Raw genomic sequence first — 22,353 nt, 5'->3', positions numbered from 1 at the left:
CCTATTCCTCCTTGACCTCCCAGCTGCCTTGGGGGCTGTGGACCACCCCCCTTCTCCTTGAAATATTATCTAGCCTTAGTTTCATTGACACTGTTCTCTCCTGGTCCTCCTATTTCTCTGGCCACTCATTGTTCACTTCTTTCATAGGATCCATTTGGGTCTCCCAGCCCTTAACTGTGGGAGTCCCTCAAGGATCAATTCTGGGTCCCCTTATATTCTTCATCTATGTCCACTCCCTAGGAAAACGGATTCAATCCCATGGCTTTAACTACCATCTCTACGGGGATAATTCCTGAATCTACCTCTCCAGCTCTGACCTCTCTCCTCTGCAGTCTCGTATTTCCTCCAGCCTTCAGGACATCTCTACTTGAATGTCCTGCCAAAAAATCAAACTAAACATGTCCAAAACCGAAATCCTCATCTTCTCCCACAACCTGAAATATCACTATCCTCCCTGTTTCACAAGCCCCAAGCCTTGGCATTACTGTCAACTCACTTCTTTCATTCACCCCACATATTCAAATGTTACCAAATCCTGTCAGTTCTACCTTTTAAAAAAAAATAGTGGCATTTCCTAAGTGTTTACTTTGTGCCAGGCACTGTACTAAGCACTGGTGTAGAGCCAAGGTAATCAGGCCGAACACAGTTCCTGTCCCACACAGGACTCACAGTCTTAATTCCCATTTTACAGATGAGTTAACTGAGGCACAGAGAAGTGACTTGCCTAAGGAGACACAAGGCACACAAGGAGCAGAGCTAGGATTAAAACCCAGGTCCTCCAGGTCCTTCTACACCCAGACCCATGCTTACTCACTTCCTGGCTTGACCTCTCTTGTGGCAGATTCCTAAGTCTACATTTCCAGCCCTGATCTTTCTCCTCCTCTGCAGTCTCTCATTTCCTCCTGCCCTCAGGACATCTCTACTTGGATGTCTCGCTGACTCTCCAAACTGAACATATCCAAAACATACGATTGATTGATGGACTGATGGCTGAGGGGAGGATTCTACCTACCTGTCAGAAGCTGAGCATTATGGGGAAGAAATCACAATTCATCTTCTAGGACAGGGTTATTCTAGCCAATTATTGGGTAGGGATTGTCTCTGTTGCCCAATTTTAGTTTCCAAAGCGCTTAGTACAGTGCTCTGCATACAGTAAGCACTCAATAAACACGATTGAATGGATTAATGAATGAACGTATAGGAGAGGATGATTTGAATAGAAGCAGAGAAATTAACATCTTGTGGGCATACAGCCCAATCACCATTAGTCATAAATTAAAATATTTATATATCAACCAATAGTATTTGAGTGTTTATTCTGTGCATAGTCCTTTAATAATAATAATAATAATAATAATAATGGCATTTGTAAGTGTTTATTATGTGGCAAGCAATGTTCTGAGCGCTAGGGTAGATTCAGGGTGATCAGGTTGTCCCATGTGGGGTTCACGTTTTAATCCCATTTTACAGATGAGGTAACTGAGGCACAGAGAAGTGGAGTGGCTTGCCCAAGGTTACACAGCAGACAAGTGGCAGAGCCGGGTTTAGAACCCATGTCCTCTATTACCAAACCCATGCTCTTGCCACTAAGCCATGAAGTGCTTGGGAGAGAGATTATGGTAGAGGTAGTAGACACGATCCCCTGCCTTCAAGGAGTTTACAGACTAGCAGATGTAATATATTATTTGTACATTCAACTATTTCATCATCAATGGCATTTCCTGTGGGCAGAGCACTGTACTATGTGCTTGGGAGAGTACAGTACAACAGAGTTGGTAGACTTGTTCCCTGCCCACAACAAAATTACAGTCTAGAGGGATGAGCTTATTTCATCCTGATATATTTGTAATTACTTCTTATGCTTTGTTCATATTCCTGCTTCCATTATTAGCTTTTTTTTGTTTTTCTCTCCCATTAAGATGTAAACTCCTTAAAGGCAGAAAACAGGGGTTTTACGTCTATTGTTTTCTCCCAAGTGCTTAGGACAGTAGGCATTTATAAATACTATTGATTGACTCTAAGGTAATGCTTTTTTCCACTACAGAGGATTAGCTGAAGATTCCTCTTACTGTCACTGCCCCTCAACTCTTATAGTAGAAGACAACTCTTTAGACGAATCTAAAGGAGGGTGGGCCCTCTCAGGATCGCACCTGGAGAGTTTCCAACACTTTACCAGTTTTAAAATAGACCCTGCCATTGGTTAAAGGGAGAGCACTTGGGTCATCAAAGGGGATTGCAGGTACTTTTGGGGTCAGAATGGTAAAGCTCGTTTTGAAGTTTGAGAATAAGGAAAGTGGAGGCTATGGGAGGGAGAGTCAAGCAGAGGCATAATCATTCCATTCTCAGCTTGGGCTGTGGCTAGGGAGTGGAAGGCAACTGCTACAAGTCAGAACTCACCTGTACTGGGCAGCAGCGGCACTGGGAGATCATCGAGGGCAGAGACTCAAGTTGACTGTATGGAAGAAGGCAATGGTAAACCACTTCCATATTTTTACCAAGAAAACTCTATCTACACACTACCAGAACAATTTCAGATGGAGCTGGGGTGTTCTGGAAGAGATGTGTCCATGGACTCGCTATGGGTCGGAAGCAACTCTACAGCATAAGACAAGACAAAGGAGGGTGGGAGGATCAGGCTGGTCTCATGAAATCATAAGTGCTAATTCCAAGTTAAATCTGGGCCATTTGGATCTCCATAAAGAGTAGGAGCTGATGTCTTTGACCAAAATCTGATTCATGGAGTGGAGAAAGGAACTGGGGAGCCTTTAAAGAGCATGAAACCAGTGTTTCCTACTGTATTCTTTGTTCAAACATGTTATAGAATGCTCCTATTTTATAGTGGAAATAACAATGATAATTATGGTATTTGTTAAGCACTTACTATGTGCCAAGCACTGTTCTAAGCACTGGGGTAGATACAGTATAATTAGGTTGTACCACATGGGGCTCACAGTCTTAATCCCCATTTTACAGATGAGGTAACTGAGGCACAGAGAAGTTAAGTGACTTGCCCAAGGTCACATATCAGACAAGTGACGGAGCTGGGATTAGACTCACGTCCTCTGACTCCCAAGCCCGTGCTCTTTTCACTAAGCCACGGTGCTTCTAAGAAAGAGCATGGGCCTGGGAGTCAGAGGACACAAGTTCTAATTCTGGCTCTGTTATCTGACTGCCATGTGACCTTGCACAAGTCCTTTACTTTCTCTATTCCTCAATTCACACATTTACAAAACGAGGATTCAATACCTGTTTTCCTTCCCCTTAGCCTGTGAGTCTCATGTGGGACCTGATCATCTTGTATCTACCTCAGTGCTTAGTACATATTAAGTGCTTAACATGTACCACAATTATGATGATGATGATGCAGATTCTATATCATTAAACTTCAGAATCCTCAAAATAAATTGTGAAAATAAAAACCTGGACATGAGGAGCAGAATTCAGCCTGTCTCTGGATTATTGAATAGTTTTCCTGGAATCACTGTACAGCAATGTTCATTTTAAACAATGCTTTCTAATAGTTTGGATTCACTCATAGGGAGTGTCCTTTTTTTACTTTCCATTTGTGAACCAAGTCTGTTCATTTTGATTCAGCCTTCGAAGTGTGAGCATTCTTTACAAGATACCCATTCAGGCTCAGCCACAAACAGTCAGAATCTGTTTAAGCAGAGATTGGATTTTCTGCCCTTTGCAGCTGCTTCAGTTTGTAAATTTTCTGCAGGCCTCTCCCAGCTGCTTTTGACCTGCAGCTACAATTTCATATCTGATTGTTATTCCAGAACCAAAGTGATCTTGCAGACATCGGAGCCCGAGAGCCCCTGTGAACATGGAGTTTTCTATCCTTTAATTTCTCAATTCCTTGCTACTCTTTCCCAATTCCTTGTTAGCCCTGTACACACACTGCACCTACCTTGGGTAGCGAGGTTGAACAGGGCCAAGGATTCAAGGTTTTGGATTTGACTGCGCTGTGGAGGATACTGGAAATGCCAAGATATTCTGGTTCTAATCTCAGCTCGACCATTTGTCTCCTGTGTGACCTTGGGCAAGTCATTTCACTTTTCTTTGCCTCAGTTACATCTTCTGTAAAATGGAGATTAAGATTGTGAGCCCCATATGGGTCAGGGACTGTGTCCAACCTGATTAGCTTGTATCTACCCCAGCACTTAGAACGCATAGTAAGAGCTTAACAAATACCATTATTAGTATTATTATGATGATTATGATAATGATGGTTCTGCCTGCAGGACACAAGTCCTTGCTGTTACCGAGCCTTGTCCATGTACATACCCTGAACTCTACTGCTCCTGATTTCTCCTTGTTTCCCTGAATTTAAATCAGGTTAAAATTTCTGTTCTGCCTGAGAATACTTGATATCAATTACCCAAGCATGTGCAGTCCAATTCTGGAAGCAGGAAGCAACTTTCCTCCACCAAAAAATCTCAACCCTGGACCGCATTCAGAGCTTCAGAATGCACACAAGGCCAAATTGTCCCTCCAGGGACATCAGTCCATGGTGCAAGAGGAGGGAGAACCATCCTTCACCATCATCATTGATCCACTGTCACATTTTGGGACCTTTACATCTCTTGATCAAATAAATATCACTGGCCTTCAGATTCAACTGGCTACCGGTGTTGAGGAGAAATTTTTCTCTCTCTGCATTAGCCTGGTTGAATGTGTGTGTGTTTGTGTGTGTGATTGTGTGGTTCTCTCTGAAGAGATTCATTCCTTTGTAACAGGGTGAAACCCTCTCCCATAATCTGATCCTAGCAGTGATTTCTGAGTCTTTGATATCAAGGAAAAATCTGCCAACTTTAAGAATGTTTAAGACCTTTAAGACCTTGTAAATCAGTACAGACATTACATTACAAATTGGGTTTTCATACATCAGAAAGTACCATTCCCAATGGACTCACCTCCTCCAGGAGGCCTTCCCAGACTGAGCCCCCTTTTTCCTCTCCTCCTCCCCATCTCCCCACCCTACCTCCTTCCCCTCCCCACAGCACCTGTATATATGTTTGTACAGATTTATTACTCTATCTATTTTACTTGTACATATTTACTATTCTATTTATTTTGTTAATGATGTGCATCTAGTTTTATTTCTATTTATTCTGATGACTTGACACCGGTCCACATGTTTTGTTTTGTTGTCTGTCTGCCCCTTCTAGACTGTGAGCCCATTGTTGGGTAGGGACCGTCTCTATATGTTGCCAACTTGTACTACCCAAGTGCTTAGTACAGTGCTCTGCACACAGTAAGTGCTCAATAAATATGATTGAATGAATGAATGAATGAATACTAATGTATTTTCCCATAAAACCTGAGATCATCTTCAGGGCAGCCCAAGTCAATGCTTTAGCCCCTCTAAACTGTCTATATCATGGTCATCTCCTGTTTACCTGCCAGCCTCTGCATATTCTCCACCTTCATGCAATCCATCAGCATGAGGAGACGTTTCAACACCAGTGCAGGCAAGAAAATAATTTCAGCTTCTGGCATGGTGAGCCACCTTCCTTGCAGAATTCCCCGATTTCATTATTAAGATTTGATATTGAATGATCTGAACAGAAAAGTGTGAGATAATTTTCTCTTTAAAATTCACTTTTTGCTTCAAATCTGCCTTTAGCAAACCTTCCTTCAAGCACTTAAGCTGCTTTCCCTCAGTGTACTCCAGCAAAAGTTTTCATTAATCAGAGAACTTTGTAAGAACCCAACTACTGTGATTTAGGCAAAGCAAGTGAACTGCCTAAAGATTTGGTCAATTCTGTCCAGGTGCTGGACACACCCAGTAGATCTTGATGAATGTGTGGATGGATAGAAGCCCCAAGTTTCTTCAGAGATCTCTATTTCGCCTCAGGCTTTAGGGTCTTCATCTGATTGAACCGAGAGATGAACAGGACAGAACTTCACCATTCCAACCATAAATTACTTGTCACCATGGCAACTTTTGCATACACAGCCAGTGAGTCACGATCCCACACTGCCTTATCTTCCATCCCGACTCCAACTCTTTAGAGACAAAAAATCTTGAAGGAGAATGAGAAGGAAGGAATGGTTTGATTCAAACGATACTGTGTAGGTTCAGAACACTTGCCTTGGGTAGACTCAACCAAAATCTTTATCTCACTAAAGGGTTTTCTGTGTTATGGACAGTGGATGGTGACACAAAGGCAAAAAAGGCATTAAGCGATGGTATTGAAAGATACCCACAAAATCTGGTTTGAAGACCCAGTTTTTCCACCCATGGTCATGGGGCAAGCTATGGAGTCTTTTTGAATCCATCAGTTCCCCCTTTAAAGAGGAGGAGGTCATGAGTAAGTGACTTTCCAGGGTTGTCATAAGTACAAAGCATTCTGCCAATAACCAACCACATCATGAAAATGTTCAGAGGGTCTGTGTGCCGTGGCATGGTACTATCAATAAATCAGTGATATTTACTGAGGGCTTGGGAGAGTACCACAGAGTCAGACATATTCCCTGCCCATAAATAGCTTACAATCTAGAAGGGGAGACCGACATTGACATAAATAAATAATTTAGAATATATAATTGAGAGATATGTACGTAAGTACTATGGGGTTGAGGGTGGTGTGAATATCAAATGCTCAAAGGTCACAGATTCAACTGCATAGACTTCGCAGAAAGGAGGCTGAGACGGGGAAAAGTGGGCTTTAATTATGGAAGGCCTCTTGGAGGAAGTGTGCCCTTAATAATGCTTTAAAGGTAGGGAGACTGGTGGTCTGGCATATATGGAGGGGGAGAGAGTTCCAGGCTAGTGGGAAGGATGTGGGAAGGGGGTCGGTGGTGAGAGAAAGACACAGTGAGTAAGTTGTTGTTAGAGGAAAGGAGTGCAGTAGGAGATCAGTGAGGTGAGGTAGGATGGGGCAGACTGATTGAGGGCTTTAAAGCTGACGGTAAGGAGTTTCTATTTGTTGCAGAGGTGGACTAAAACCACTTTGAAACTGAGGAAATCCTCTTCCCCTCTATTCCCATTGGAGCACATACCTCCCATGGAAAGCTGTAGGAAATGAATAGTAGAGACAGGACAGAGGCTGGATGGAACCCAAGCTAAAGCTCTAGACTGTAAGCTTGTTATGGGCAGGGAATTTTCTTGCTATTTCTGTTGTACTGCACTCTCCCAAGTGCTCAGTACAACGCTCTGAACATAGTAAGCGCTCAATAAATATGATTGATTGATAAAGCAGCAGAGCTGGCTCCCTTTGGCCTGAATAAAAATTTAATTGATTTAATTTAATTATTGATCAAATAATCAATCAATCATATTTCTTGAGTGTTTACTGTGTACACAGCACTGTACTAAGTGCTTGGGAAAGTATTATATAACAGAGTTGGTAGACATATTCCCTGCCCAGCTTACAGTCTAGAGTGCAAGACAGACATCAAAATGAATAAATTATGCATATGTACATAAATGCTGTGGGACAGAGGGTGGGGTGAATATCAAAAGCCTGAGTCCAGATCTGAGAGTAGAGGTGATGCAGAAGGGAGAAGGATTAGGGGAAGTGAGCTTAGTTGAGGAAGAGATGAAGGAGATGTGATTTTAATAAGGCTTTAAAGATGGGGAGAGAGGCACCTGTCAGATATGAAGGAGGAGTGAGTTCCAGGCCAGAGGGAGGACATGGGTGAGGGGTTGGTGATGAGACAGTCGAGATCAAGGTACAGTGATTAGGCTGACTTTAGAGGAGTGAAGTGAGCAGGCTGGAAATCATGCTAATACATGGAAATCAGTGAGGTAAGATTAGAGGGGCCAAGGTGATTGAGTGATTTAAAACTAATGGTAAAGAGTTTCTGTTTGATGTGGAGGTAGATGGGCAACCACTGGAGGTTATTTTGAAAAGTGGGAAAACATGGACTGAACTTTTTTTAGAAAAGATGATGCAGACAGCAGAGTGAAGTATGAACTGGACTAGTGGGGAGACTGGAGGCAGGGAGATCAGCAAGGAGGCTGATGCAGTACTTAAGGTAGCATTTGAATAGCATGGTAGCAGTTTGGATGGAGAGGAAAGAGTAGGTTTTAGCGAAGTTGTGAAGGAAAACTGACAGGATTTGGTGACACTGAATATGTAGGGTGAATGAGAGATGATTTGAGTAAAATGCCAAGGTTATGGACTTAGGAGCCAGGGGGGGACTGTGGTTATTTATGTATAGGGATGGGGCGGGAAGGGATTGGATGGAAAGATAAGGAGTTCTGTTTTGGACACGTGAAGTTTGAGATATCAACGGCACTTCCAAATAGAGCTATCATGAAGACAGGAGGAAATGAAAGACTGCAGAAAAAAAGAAAGGTCTGGGTTGGGGAGGTTGATTTAGGGATCATCCCCATAGGGATGGCGGTAGAAGCCATTTGTTGTGAATGATATCTCCTAGGGAACGGGTGTACTCATCAATCGATCAATTGATCAATAAATGGTATTTATTGAGTGCTTCTTTGTAAAGAGCACTGTAATAAGTACTTGGGAAACTATAATAGAGTTAATAGACACAGTCGTTTCCCACAAGGATCTCTGTGTACTCGGGAAACTATAATAGAGTTAATAGACACAATCATTTCCCACAAGGATCTCTGTGAGCTCTGTGTGGGACAAGGGACTGGATTCACTCCTCAAGTGCTTAGTACAGTGCTTTACATACGGTAAGCATTCAATAAATATGATTGAATGTATGTACCAAACCCAGTGCTTAGTATCATGCTTGGCATATAGTAAGCATGTAACAATTTCTACAATGATTATTTTTATCTGGGAGCTGATAGTGTAGTTGTGGACTATAGAGCCTGTGTTTCTCTCATGGCTGCGCTTTTCTCCTCTCTAATTCTGTCCCATGTTCATCTGTTCAGCAGGGGGTAGATCAATCAGTTGAATTTATTGAGCACTTAGTATGTTCAGAGCAATGTACTAGGCACGTGGAAGAGTACAATGCAACAGAATTAGACATGTTCCCTGCCCATTACAAGCAGGGAAACTAAAATAATGACATTCAAACTCTATTGAGAAACAGTACACCTAGTGGAAAAAGCCCGGGCCTGGGAGTCAGAGGACCTGGGTTGTAATGTTGGCGCTGTCATTTCCCTGCTATGTGACCTTGGGCAAATCACTTCACTTCTCTGTGCCTCAGTTTCCTCATCTGTAAAGTAATAATAATGATAATTATGGTATTTGTTCATTCATTCAATCATATTTGAGTGCTTACTGTGTGCAGAGCACTGTACTAAGTGCTTGGGAAGTACAAGTCGGCAACATATAGAGACGGTCCCTACCCAACAATTGGCTCACTGTCTAGAAGGGGGAGACAGACAACAAAACAAAACATGTAGACAGATGTCAAAACCATCCGAATAAACAGAATTATAGCTATATGCACATCATTAACAAAACAGAGTAGTAAATTTGTACAAGTAAAATAAATAGAGTAATAAATCTGTACAAATATATACAAGTGCTGTGGGAAGGGGAAGGAGGTAGGGCAGGGGGGATGGGGAGGAGGAGGGGAAAAAGGAGGCTCAGTCAGTCTGGGAAGGCCTCCTGGAGGAGGTGAGCTCTCAGTAAGGCTGTGAAGGGAGGAAGAGAGCTAGCTTGGCGTATGTGTGGAGGGAGGGCATTCCAGGCTAGAGGTAGGACTTGGGCCAGGGGTCAACGGTGGGACAGGCGAGAACGAGGCATAGTGAGGAGGTTAGCGGTAGAGGAGTGGAGTGTGAAGGCTGGGCTGTAGAAGGACAGAAGGGAAGTGAGGTAGGAGGGGGCAAGGTGATGGAGAGCTTTGAAGCCAATAGTGAGGAGTTTTGCTTCATGCGAAGGTTGTTAGGTAACCACTGGAGATTTTTGAGGAGGGGGATGACATGCCCAGAGCATTTCTGTAGAAAGATAATCCAGGCAGCAGAGTTAAGTATAGACTGAAGCGGGGAGAGACAGGAGGATAGGAGATCAGAAAGGAGGCTGATGCAGTAATCCAGTAGGGATAGGATGAGAGATTCTACCAAAAAGGTAGTGGTTTGGATGGAGAGGAAAGGGTGGATCTAGCAACAATAAAAATTTGCCAGGGGCCATCTGAGTTCCAGAGACATGGCTTCATACTGTGCACAGATCATGCCAGCCATGCTCTGTGGGGCTGATTTACCCAAGCAAACAGTCGTTAGAGCCTGAAGCGTAAAAGAAAACCAGACGATCAAGCAAAAAGGCTTGACCATAAACACTGCAGTAAAGAAATTACCTTTAGACGACTTTGTGCCAACCGCTTGTCCCCCTTGGCTCAGGGTCCTGCCCTCTTTCCTGACGTAGCAAGCATGGGAGTCAGTGTAGTTCCCTCTTCTCAAAGGCAGCAGACACCTGGATCTAAAAAAGAAAATCTCTCCACCTGAAAATGAAGCGACAGAGCATAGATGTTACTGTTGAGGCATTCTAGACATGTGACTTCAACAGGTTATCAGAATTAGATTGTGAGCCTCATGGGTCACAGGGATTGTGTCCAACCTAATTAAGTAATTAATCAGAGAAGCAGTATTGCCTATTAGATAGAGCATGGGCCTGGGAGTCAGAAGGACCTGGGTTCTAATCCCACCTTCATCACTTGTCTGCTGTGTGACCTTGCGTAAGTCATTTCAATTCCCTGTGCCTCAGTTAACTCATCTGTAAAATGGGGATTAAGACTTTGAGCCCCAAGTGGGACAGGGACTGTGTCCAACCTGATTACCTTCAATCTACCCCAGTGCTTAGAACAGTGCTTGACAAATACTAAGTGCTAGGGAATGTCTATTTATTGTTTTATTGTACTCTCCCAAGAACTTAATACAGTGCTCTGCGCACAGTAAGCGCTCAATAAAATCGATTGAATGAATGAACAAATACCATCATCATCATCTTCAACTTGTATCTCCTCCAACATTTGACATATAGTAAGTGCTTAACAAATGCCATTTTAAAAAACCCCACAATGACTTGGTCTGTCACAGTCACATGCTATTGACAGCAGTTGCTCAGGCTGGCTTCCTTTTGCAACATGCCTGAAGCTAGACTGTTGCTGTGATGGTGTCAAGCACACTGCAGTGGAGTGGGGAGGGGGGAAGCTGTCTCTGTGTTCCATCTCTTACCTCCACTGTTGCTGTTGAAGAGTAAAAATAGCCCCAGACCCATCTGGGAACGGACATCCACAGATGGGAACACGTAAATTTTGGAGGTAACACAAATAATCCATCTTGAGCTTGAGGGAATGAGACTGCCGGTTAACATGAGTCTCAAACTGGCTCCGGGAGAGTGACATCATGGAGGGGGCAGTTGGCAAAGATGGAGAAGACTTGTCATCTCAAGAGATGCAGTGTAGCCTAATGGAAACAGCACGGGCCCTGGAGTCAGAGAACCTTGGGGTCTAATCAATCAATGGTATTCATTGAGTGCTTACTGTGTGGAGAACACTGTACTAAGCTCTTGGAGAACACAACAGAGTAGGTAGATACCTTCCCTGCCCACAATGAGCTTATAATCTAGTCTCAGCTCCACCACTTGCCTTCGGTGTGACAATGGGCAAGTCACAACTTCTCCCTCATCTGCAAAATTGGAATTCAATATCTGTTCTCCTTCCTGCTTTGACTGTGAGCCCCATTTGGGACTTGATTATCTTGTACCTACCCCAGCGCTTAGTACAGTGATCGGCACATAGTAGGTGCTTAAATATTATTATTATTATTAATTATTATTATTATTAATAATAATAATCAGAAAGATGGCCAGACAGTCAACCAGCTAAGGCCTGGACTTGGGACTAGGGTGGATGCTTCCGGTGTTGGCTTGGTCTGCGCAGCAAGAAGGTTCTTAGGACAAAATCTATTGTAGACAGAGTTGATGCAAAAGCAATGCTTTCTTCTGAAAAATTCTCTCCACAAGCATCCTTGAGTCCATGTCTATTCTGTTCACCTCCTTTGTCCTGAAAGAAGCAAGGCTTTTTGATATTCATGTGGTGCAGAAGCAATTAGCTCTACTTCGGCAATGGTATTTATTGAGTGCTTACTGTGTGCAGAGCACTGTACCAACTGCTTGGGAGAGTACGACAGAGTTGGTAGACAACTTTTTCTGCCCACAAAAAGCTTATATTTACTGAGCATTTATTGTGTGTGAAGCACTGTGGCAAAATCAGGACCCTAAAAAATTCAGTATCTTTAAAAGGTGGGCTCTTTCAAACACCTGACATTTTGGGCCCTCATTTCCCCCATTCCCTCTCTGTTCTGCCTCACTTATGCACTTTGATCTGGCATTTTAAGCACTTGATATTCACCCCACCCCACTTACGTACTTATTCTTATACCTTGCCATTACCCCTATCTATAATTTATTTAAATGTCTGTCTCCTCCTCTAAGACTGTAAACTCCTTGTGGGGAGGGATCGTGTCTACCAACTCTATTACATTGGACTCTCCCAAGCACTTACTACAGTGATTAATTGAATGTGTGGCAGTGTGCCTAATGGAAAGAGCATTGGCTTGGGGGTCAAAGGTCCTGGTTTCTAATCCTGGCTCTGCCACTTGTCTGCTGTGTGACCTTGGACAAGTCAGCTAACTTCTCTGTGCCTCAGTTTCCTCATGTACAAAAATGGGGATTAAATCCTACTCCTTCCTACCTAGACTACGAGCCTCATATAGGACAAGGACTGTGCCCAAAGGGATAACATCTTGTATATATACCCCAGTGCTTAGAAAAGTGCTTGGCACATAGTAAGCAAATGACAAATTCTGTAACTATTAGTAATGATAAGAGGATTCTGCTTTTAGAAGCAGAAGAGGCTTAATACATGCTTTTGAAGGTCACATACAAGATAGAAACAGCTTCTCAAGTTACATTTCCACCTTAGATTTGACCTTCATACTATTGCAATCAATCACCCATTGGTATTGAGATTTGCCACATGCACAGGATTGTTTTGACTACTTGTAATACTACAATAACGTTGGTAGAAATGATTCCTGCCCTCAAGGAGCTTCCAATCCATTGGGACTGCATAAAATACATTGTTCTAGTTAAATCTGAATGCAGAGGATTGGTGGTAAGGGTAATATAATTGTACTAACTTGTTTAGTGCTTACTATGTGCCAAGTATGGTACTAAACACTGAGCTAGACTGTAAGCTCAGTGTGGGTAGGGAATGTGTATATTTACCGTTATAGTGTACTCCCTCAAAGCTTAGTACAGTGCTCTAAACAAAGTAAGTGCTCAATAAATACGATTGATTACAATATAAAAAGAGCAGGGGACAGCCCCTACACCACACAGCGCTCATAGTGTAAGTACAGTGCTCTGCACACAATATACACTCAATAGTTTGATTGATTGAATAGGTCTTTTATCCCCATTTTACGGATTAGGCAACTGAGGCACAGAGAAGTGAAGTGATTTCCTCAAGGTTACACATTAAAGTGGCAGAGCCGGGATTTGAGCCCAGACCCTCTGACTCCCAGGCTCCCAGTCTTTCCACTAGGCTAGGCTGCTTCTTGGTGTCATGAACATTCCAGCTCTGCCACTTATCTCCTCTGTGACCTTGGACAAGTCACTTAATTTCTCTGTGCCTCAGTTACCTCATCTGTAAAATGGGGATTAAGATTGTGAGCCCCAAGTGGGACAGGAACTGTGTCCAACTCAATTTGTTTGCGTCCACCCCAGCACTTAGTACAGTGCCTGAAACTAAACATCACAATTACTATTATTCTTACAAACAAGTCAAGTTTCTGAGATCCCTGAGGTTTGTTGGAGGACTTTATGGGAGAGTGGGGATTCTGGTGGGCTTGGAGCCTGATCGCTCTCCCTCTCTCCAGTCTCACATCTCCTTCTGCCTTCAGGTCACCCCTACTTGGATGTCCTCCAGTCATCACAAACTTAACATGTCTAAATCAGAGCTCCTAATCTTCCCACCCAAACCCTGGCCTCCCAATTCATTCATTCATTCAATCGTATTTATTGAGCGCTTACTGTGTGCAGAGCACTGTACTAAGCGCTTGGGAAGTACAAGTTGGCAACATATAGAGACGGTCCCTATCCTACAATGGGCTCACAGTCTAGAAGGGGGAGACAGACAACAAAACAAAACATGTGGACAGGTGTCAAGTCATCAGAATAAATAGAAGTAAAGCTGGATGCACATCATTAACATAATAAATAGAATAGTAAATAGGTACAAGTAAAATAAATAGAGTAATAAATCTGTACAAACATATATACAGGTGTTGTGGGGAGGGGAAGGAGGTAGGGCAGGGGGGATGGGGAGGAGAGGAAAAAGGGGTTTTTTTCCCCATGACTTTCCCATCACTAAACACAGCACCACCAACCTTACACCACCACTTACACACAGTAAGTGCTCAATAAACATGATGGAATGAATCAATGAATGAATGAGCCAACTTGAGCCTCCTGATTTGGGGGCTGAGCCCTCATGGTTTGGGATATGACTTGAGCCACTGAAATGATGAGCTCAGGAATTCCTCTAAAGTTCAGGATTCAGACTAAGGGGACCAAGGATTGCAAATAGAGCAACAAGTCCAGAGGCCCTTTGAAATAATACCTGTGGAAAATCCCAATAATTTCCTCCCAGAAGTAATGTCTCAGGAAGTTCATTTCCTGCACCCTCTGAGTTAGGCATTTCTTTTGGGGCAGTTTAAGCTTTTGAGCTAAGACTGATGGTTTGTTTGGCTGATTTAGGTGATATAACCTAACCAAGATGAGCTGGGAGACTTCTGAGGACACACTGTACCCCCCAAAATGGAAAAAGGTCCTCTCTCCCCTTCTCCAAAAATATTTGTCATCACATTCCAAATTAGGAAATTTGAGGAGGGAAACAGATGACTGTTTATAAATCACCAGGCTCCAATGGGGATTATTCAATATTAAAGTACAACTTTTAGAAAAATAGTCTTCCTAGTGTCAGCATTTAGTTCAATTTTTCTGCCAGATTATGATGGCTTTTGTGAATTCTACTTTCATTTCCTTTTCACAGGGTGCTGCCGGTTTTTCTTTTGCAATATGTCACCGTTTCACATAATGAACCTGGTTATTAGTAAAAACCTTTATAAAGAGGTACATTCTCAATTATTTCTCTTGGCTTTTGGAAAGAAGGAATGAGCCCTCGGTATTCAAAATAAAAGTTGGCTCGATTCTCCTGATCCTTCACGTGGAAAGATTGCAAGCAAATAGTGCCTAAAATATCGGGTTAAAAACCCAGTCACTCGGGAAGAGGGGATGAAATAATTGGAAGGGCATTCTTTGAAGTTCTTTTTTTTCTTTTAGAGTCCAGTAAGTGGACAGAGCTAGTCTCATTACAAACTGTCCCTAACTGTGCAAAATAACTGAAGCAAGTGACCAGTGTGAAGACAGCGAAGAAACACCATTACGTTCACAAAAAATAAAGGACAGGGACAGGCTGAACAATTACTGTTGCAAAAATACTTTCTAACGCTCATGAAATCCACACAACATATTTATTCCTGCATTAACTCATTTTCTCTCTACTCTATGGGTAATTGCTATACAAATACTTTTTATCCACCCATTTAGAAACAATCCAGCTACGAATCCAGTCAGCAGAACAGCCAAAGAGGTCTTAGCAAAAAACAGACAGGGATCTCCTGATCTACACTATTTCCCCTTTTAGAGACACCTGGTGGGGCCCAAGGGGATGAATAAGAGAAAGATAGACGTGTGGGGGAGGGAGAAAGGTGGGGGACAGTACAAGTAGAAGAATCATTAGTAAGTTGTTTTTTTTTAACCATAGAGAATCTTTTATGGACTTGGATTAAATTATCGAGTAATGGGCACTTTCCCACTTCAGGCTGGACCTTGGAATCTTTGATTTGGAACCTCATACGCCAGAGAACTGCTTCTGAAACGTAACTGGGGTTAATTTTGAACTGAGACTATTTTGAGCCCCATTTCTGCAATCAGACAGAGAAATCACCTATGTAATTTGAACTCCTGAACAGCATTGTCGTTGGCTTGCGTTGCACATTTTTTCCAAGCAGCAGGGAGACACGGGGGCTCAAACCAGAAGGTGTAACTTCCCGGTGGCTGGCAGAGAGATCAACAGGGTTACCCCGGGTGCAGAGATAAATTCTATTAAAAGAGGAATTGGAATAAAGTTAAAGAAGTGTAATTTCATGAACAGTAATGTAAATCTCAGGTCATCAGTGACAGCTAAGTCAGTTTAGAGCCACATGGTGATGTTTGGGACTTCAGAGGCTATGTTCACATGTGGGCCGGGAATGAGTCTACCAACTCTTGTCATATTGTACTCTCAGAAGCAGCCTGGCCTAGTGGGTGGAGCACAGGAATGAAAATCAGCAGGACTGGGGTTCTGGTTCTGGTCACTTCACTTCTCTGTGCTTCATTTACCTCATCTGCAAAACAGGGATTAAGACTGTGAGCCCCATGTGGGACATGGACTGTGTCCAACCTGATTACCTTGTATCTGCCACAGCACTTACCACAGTGCCTGGCACAAAGTAAAGTGCTTAATACCATAAAAAAGCACTTAGTATAGTGCTGTGAACACTGTAAGCATTCAATAAATACAACTGATTGATTGGCTTTGCTCTTCTGCCAAACAGGATGCAGTTGAGCTCTTCCCTAAAGAAGTTCAATTAGGGAGTTTTGGAAATTGATAGTCATGTAAATTTCAGTCCTGGCATCAAATGCTCTCAGGCTATGCATGCGCCCGGCCCCTGTGTGCCTTTCTACCATTGAAGAGATGTGTCAGTAGAAAGCTCACAGGCTGGTAAAGATTCTCTTCAGGGTAAGACTTCAGAGAAGCTGTTTTGGCATGCCAACTGGAGCACAATGCTGCCAATCAAGTCAGATGACAAGTCGAATTAATCTCAATTTCTGAATTTCCTTTTGAAAAATAGAAAATGGGCCCATGAAGTCATGAATGATCATGTGATAAGGTTTCACCCACTCTGGGTGGAATATGAGAAATAAAAATGGGTGAAGATTAATACATTTTCACTTCATCATCATCAATCGTATTTATTGAGCGCTTACTGTGTGCACAGCACTGTACTAAGCGCTTGGGAAGTACAAGTTGGCAACATATACAGTCCCTACCCAACAGTGGGCTCACAGTCTAAAAGGTGTGATTTCACTTCTAAATGGAAAAACCCAAATTCAGTATCCAGTAAGGTACTTCATGATTAAGCACTCATAAATTCTCATTATAATCCTGGGGAATTAAAATCTGAAGAATGTGTCAGTTTGAATAGATTTACTAGACTGATGCCGCCATGGCTAATGCCCCTTCCAGAAAACTTCAGCTCAGGAAGGGAGTCGCATAATAGGCTTTGAGATTAAGGATAAAAGGACAGAGATGAAAATATCCCCTTTTCCCTCCTGCTCAAACAAGTTTGCATTGTTCCATTTAGCACACTTTGAACTTTGCTTTTGAATTAGGCTAACGAAAGAAAACACTTTCATACACCTAAAAACCCAGAAGAATAAAAGCATTGTAGTATGAGTATTAAGATTTGCATTTTAAAAAATTGTCTTTATTCAGTTTTCTGATTCAGCACATGTATTAAAGATTAATCAACATAAGGCAAAGAAGACATTAATTGGAAGTTTACAGCTTTCTATGCTCGGACCAAGAATTTCAAGATTGCCACGAATACCAGAACTCCAAATCTAGTCCTGCTATAGGACAAGCTATCATGAAGAACATACACTTGTGCATTGCTATGTAAAGGTAAAAAGACATTCTAGGTTTGATTCACCTCCATTCCTTACTGGTTTCTTTCCATTTTTAACATTCTCCTTTGTATCCCGTCTTTCTTAAATAACCCAGTCCAGAGGAGACTCAGGCTGCTCTTGTCACATACTTTTCTTTAGAATGAATCCTTTGAAGTAGCTGTTCCTGAAACTTTTTGTCAGGATAAAGTTTAGCTCAACATATACAGTACACCAGATGACAAAATGCAGACTAAGACCTAAGTTGAGCAGTAACTAGAGTTAAGGCATGATTGAACACATACACACTTGCACACACACAGCTTCCACATTTTGAATCATTTAAGCTCCCAAACCTCTTACATAGAGACAACTGGCACTTGACTGGGAACCAACCTAGCTGTCTAATCTTCTGGAAATTCTGGAAAATGCTCCCCACAACTTTCCAAGTTGGAGCTGGATTTTTTTTAACCAAGACCTCAGTCTGTCATATAATGGCTCTAAGATTTAGTACGGTGTCCACGTAGCAGCTTCAACAACTGGCTCATTAATAATTTAAAGAAAAAGTATTATTTCATGATCTAGTTCTTTGGAAGTCATTCCTGCCATGTTTTCCTTGTAGGACTCCTACAAGACCCAGACTGGGCTAAAGGGAGATCAGAGATGTTTCTTTAGTGCAGTTGTTCGAGACACCCGAGTTCCCTTTTTACATCTTGGGTTTTTGTTCTAGCTCTGTATCTTGTTGGCAGTGGCACCACTTTGGGGGAAGGGGCGGAGGGGGAGTGGAGAGGGTGAGCACTGCAAATTCCCTATCTATGGGTAATTTATATCCCAATAGTAGTACCAACAGCTTTGCTTCACCTAAATATTTTTGCTTGTTCTTGTAAAAGGGCTCGGCTTCTCCCAGGCCTCTGGAGCCCACATCGACTCCCTGGTGGTTGGGAACAGAGATAGAGGGCGTGGCCACTCAAGCCAGCTGATTTAAAAACAGAGTGATTTAAGAATTAAAATAATTCCCACCTGTCGCCAGGCACCTTGATCTCACACTGGCAGGCACATGCTATACTGGACCCAGAGTAAAGAACCCTGGCCTGGGTCTTCTCTGAGGACCTTAGTCAAAACCACTTCATGGTTGTGGCTCCATTTCTATTGCAGGGATGGGGCTTGAACTCTTTATTCTCCCCTAGATCTGCATCATTAAAAGCAAGTGGCAAGGGTCAGTGTCCAGCAGCAGTCTTTGCAAGGAAGTTTGTAGCAGGGTCTGAAGGGCACTAAATGACCACTGCAGATCACATTTCCTTCACAAAATGTCCCTCCAGCTCTCAAGCTTTCTGGTGGGTGGCCAGGTGTCCCTGACTGTGATGGTGGCAGCCCTCGCAGTTGCTGCACTGATGCCACACGCATGCACTCTATGTGAGGTCATAAAGCACTTTTAGAAATAACAAGAATTTTTGCTGAGACATAATCATCAAGCAGCAGCAAAGACTTTAATTCTCCTGGCAATTCTGAAAGCACAGCAGTGGAGGAGGTCTGACTTTTCTTGCAAGATGGCTGACTCTTCCTCTGGAGTGAGTCAATCCAGCAAATGCTCATTGCTGAAGTGTGGACTTGTAAGAATTATTTATTATCTGGGTTCGAGAAAAGTGTTGTCTGGCCACCCTGCAGCCATTTTGAGTCCAGGCTTTTACTACTGAACTTGTTTTCACTTTTTGAATTTTCAGTAGCAAATGTCGCTGGAAGTAGAGGGAAGGATTGTTGGGTTCAAGAATTTGAGGGATGATGCTTCTAGCAGCCCTGTAATTACAACTCCCTGATATTGGAGTAAAAATTGGATTTTTGAGATCCCAATGCCTAAACATACGCCATGTCTAATTACTTTCGCTTTCCTACCTAGAAGTTTGGGGCTGATCACTCTGGGAGGAAGTGGGGGAGGGATAAAGAAAGTGTGGTGGAGTGGGATGACACGATGAATATATGAGATGACTCTACCTTTCTAGGGGGCTGTAGCTTAATTGAACCGCAGCTACGCTTTCCCATCTTACGGCTTTAACAAATGCCTTATAAATATACATGTTACACATATATAAAATGTATATTAAACACAATTTCTTCTTAACTGTTAACGAGTCAGTGATGTTTCTTCTGTGTTTTTTTTTTTTTTTTTAGGCGGGAGATTAGGGACAGGAGAGTGGGTGGAAGAAAGGAAAAGGAGAACAAACCTCTTGCTTTTTCACTCATCTTTTCAAAAACACCAGAATCCCTTAAATCTTTCATTTTGCCACTCTTAAATACACACAGGAGGCAAAAGCTCACGTTTACATACTGCACAATATTAAATATCGACACTATTATGTCCCTTTTTAGACTGCATCAATAGAGATGGTTCTGTGACAGCGCGCAAATTTTTTAAAAATTCCCGATAAATTAATTTTCATTCTCTTGATTATACTGACGGACACATTCTCATAAAATATACATCCTCTAGTAAGTTTTTCTATAGCATATATAAATATGCAGACACAGGTGGGAAAATCACTTCACTACCAAAGCACAAAAAATTCAGAACAAAACTGCCGGAAAGCAAAACGAAAGATGTTGCTAGTATTAAGAAAAGAGTGACTCACTCTCTGTTCCACTGCCAAGTGAAACCAAATGATTTATTTGTGCTAAATAAATGAAAAGGATGTATTTTGAATATACTACTTTATACATTGTACCGGCTGATGCTGCTAAGGAAGCATTCGTTAGTGCCATGTTGTGCTACTTTCTCTAGATTCTTTTCTGTTTCTACCAAGCAATATACATTTGGCTCTTAGGCCAAGGTAGTCCTATAATGTTCATTTCAAATCATAGCCTTTTCTAAGAGTCTCTTGTACCTTTACAATACTTATTCAAACTTTTCTGGGGGGAGAATCACAATATACTGAACCAAAGGCAGAGAGAAGGGCTGGGGGATAGCTGTTTTCTACAATCACATTGCCTTCTGCAGCAGAAATAAAACAGCACATTTTAATCAGCCACAAAGATCAGTTGATAGGACCACATTTACAGAAATTGTGTTAAAAATGACAATATGGACAGCTTACAGGTAGATTTAACATTAACTACAAATCAAAAGACCAAATCTCAAGATTCATAAATCGTACATTCCACATATTTAGATAAAAGCCATAATTGCCCCACACTTGACCTGTCTCAAACTGTACCATCTGTTTAAATGAGTTTTTTTTTTTTTGGACAGGGAAGCATGGCTGCCACAAACGGGTACTGAATACTGAACCTGTAAGAAGCTTTTTGAGGGGGCAGTTTGGGGCCTGGATTCATTTGACTCAACTCTGCACTTAAAAGCTGCATTTTCAAGTTACTGAAGTGTAGTGCTGAATTATTGTATGCTTGGTAAACACCACTATACTTAGGAGTTTCATTATAATACAGCTCACCATGCCTGTAATTTTATGCAAAGGGTCATGAAAAAAATGATAAAAAAGGAATCCCTTCTATTTTACAAACCTAAAAAGCCAGGAAAAGGAAGCTTTGGGGCTGAGCAAAACGCACACTGCTGTGTGACCAAATATTGAGGAGCGAGTGATCCAGCCAGAGAATGGACACACAGGTAAATTCAAGTAAACACTGATGGAAATTGTTCTGATAAGTTAGTGTTGTACACCCACAACACTGGCTGCATTTTTAGACAAACATGAACAGCATAATTAATTATGAAGCCTATATAACCTCAGTGCAAATAAGTCAAATCCAAATATGCCAGGTAAGCCTTTGGCTTTTAGTAAACTGCTCCGTTCGATGAGTCCCGACATTAAATACAGACCGCTGAGCACATGCACTAAGGCTGGGGGGAGGGATGCACCGGATGCTGAGAGGTGGCGGACTGCAACGCTGCTGAGAGGATCGCGGGCTGCATGGGTGGGGGAGGCGGGGGTGGCGGCGGCGGCTGGACCGGTGTCTGTGTGTTCGGAGACGGAGGCGGCGTGGGGCGTTTGAATTTGTCAGGGCTGTTGCTTCTCCGTGGCGAAGGTCTCTGCAAGGAAGCAGAACAGGGTTACCAGGAGCTGTCTGCGGCCTCCCCACTGCCATTTCTCGTAAGGATTTCAAAGGGAGGCCCCAGAAAAGATGAGTGACACTTGGGCGGAAGATGATTCCTCCGAGTGAAAACTGGCTTCTACATTAACTTGGTACTGACTTGGAAATTCTTGAGAAAATGGAAGTTACCTGTCCTTTCTCTACACTGTAGGCTCCTTGCGGGCTAAGACCCTACCTACTAACTCTATTAAACTATACTCTCCCAAGTGCTTAGTACAGCACTCTATAGAGTAAGCACTCAAAAATAATATGGACTGATCTCGGCAGTTATGCCTGATAGCTACAAATATTCTGGATCAAACAGTCTTTAAATTTGGGACCTCCACTTCCCCATCACTCACCTGCAGCATCCTTGTCCATTAATAATAATTGTGGTATTTGTTAAGAGCTTACTGTGTGCCAGGCACTGTACTAAGCACTGGGGTGGATATGAGCAAATCAGGCTGGACACAGTTCCTGTCCCACACAGGGCTCACAGTCTTAATTACTGCCCCATTACCACATCTCAGGATGATAAATAAGAACCAGGTCTTTTATGTCTGGAAAC

The 22,353-nt window shown here is 42.5% G+C and overlaps 1 protein-coding gene across 1 annotated transcript in view; it reads right to left on the bottom strand.

Annotated features, from left to right (window-relative positions):
• Positions 1-17,508: 17,508 nt before the first annotated feature.
• Positions 17,509-22,353, bottom strand: part of CCDC6 (coiled-coil domain containing 6) — a 122,935-nt gene continuing 118,090 nt past the window's right edge. The window contains exon 9 of the mRNA XM_038743502.1: positions 17,509-21,744. Coding sequence (XP_038599430.1) covers positions 21,550-21,744 — 195 coding nt within the window. The 3' untranslated portion in view covers positions 17,509-21,549. The remainder of the gene's footprint in view (positions 21,745-22,353) is intronic.

This window comes from Tachyglossus aculeatus, chromosome 3, assembly GCF_015852505.1.
Source record: "Tachyglossus aculeatus isolate mTacAcu1 chromosome 3, mTacAcu1.pri, whole genome shotgun sequence".
Classification (NCBI taxonomy): Eukaryota; Metazoa; Chordata; class Mammalia; order Monotremata; family Tachyglossidae; genus Tachyglossus; species Tachyglossus aculeatus.
This window is presented reverse-complemented; position numbering and strand designations above follow the sequence as displayed.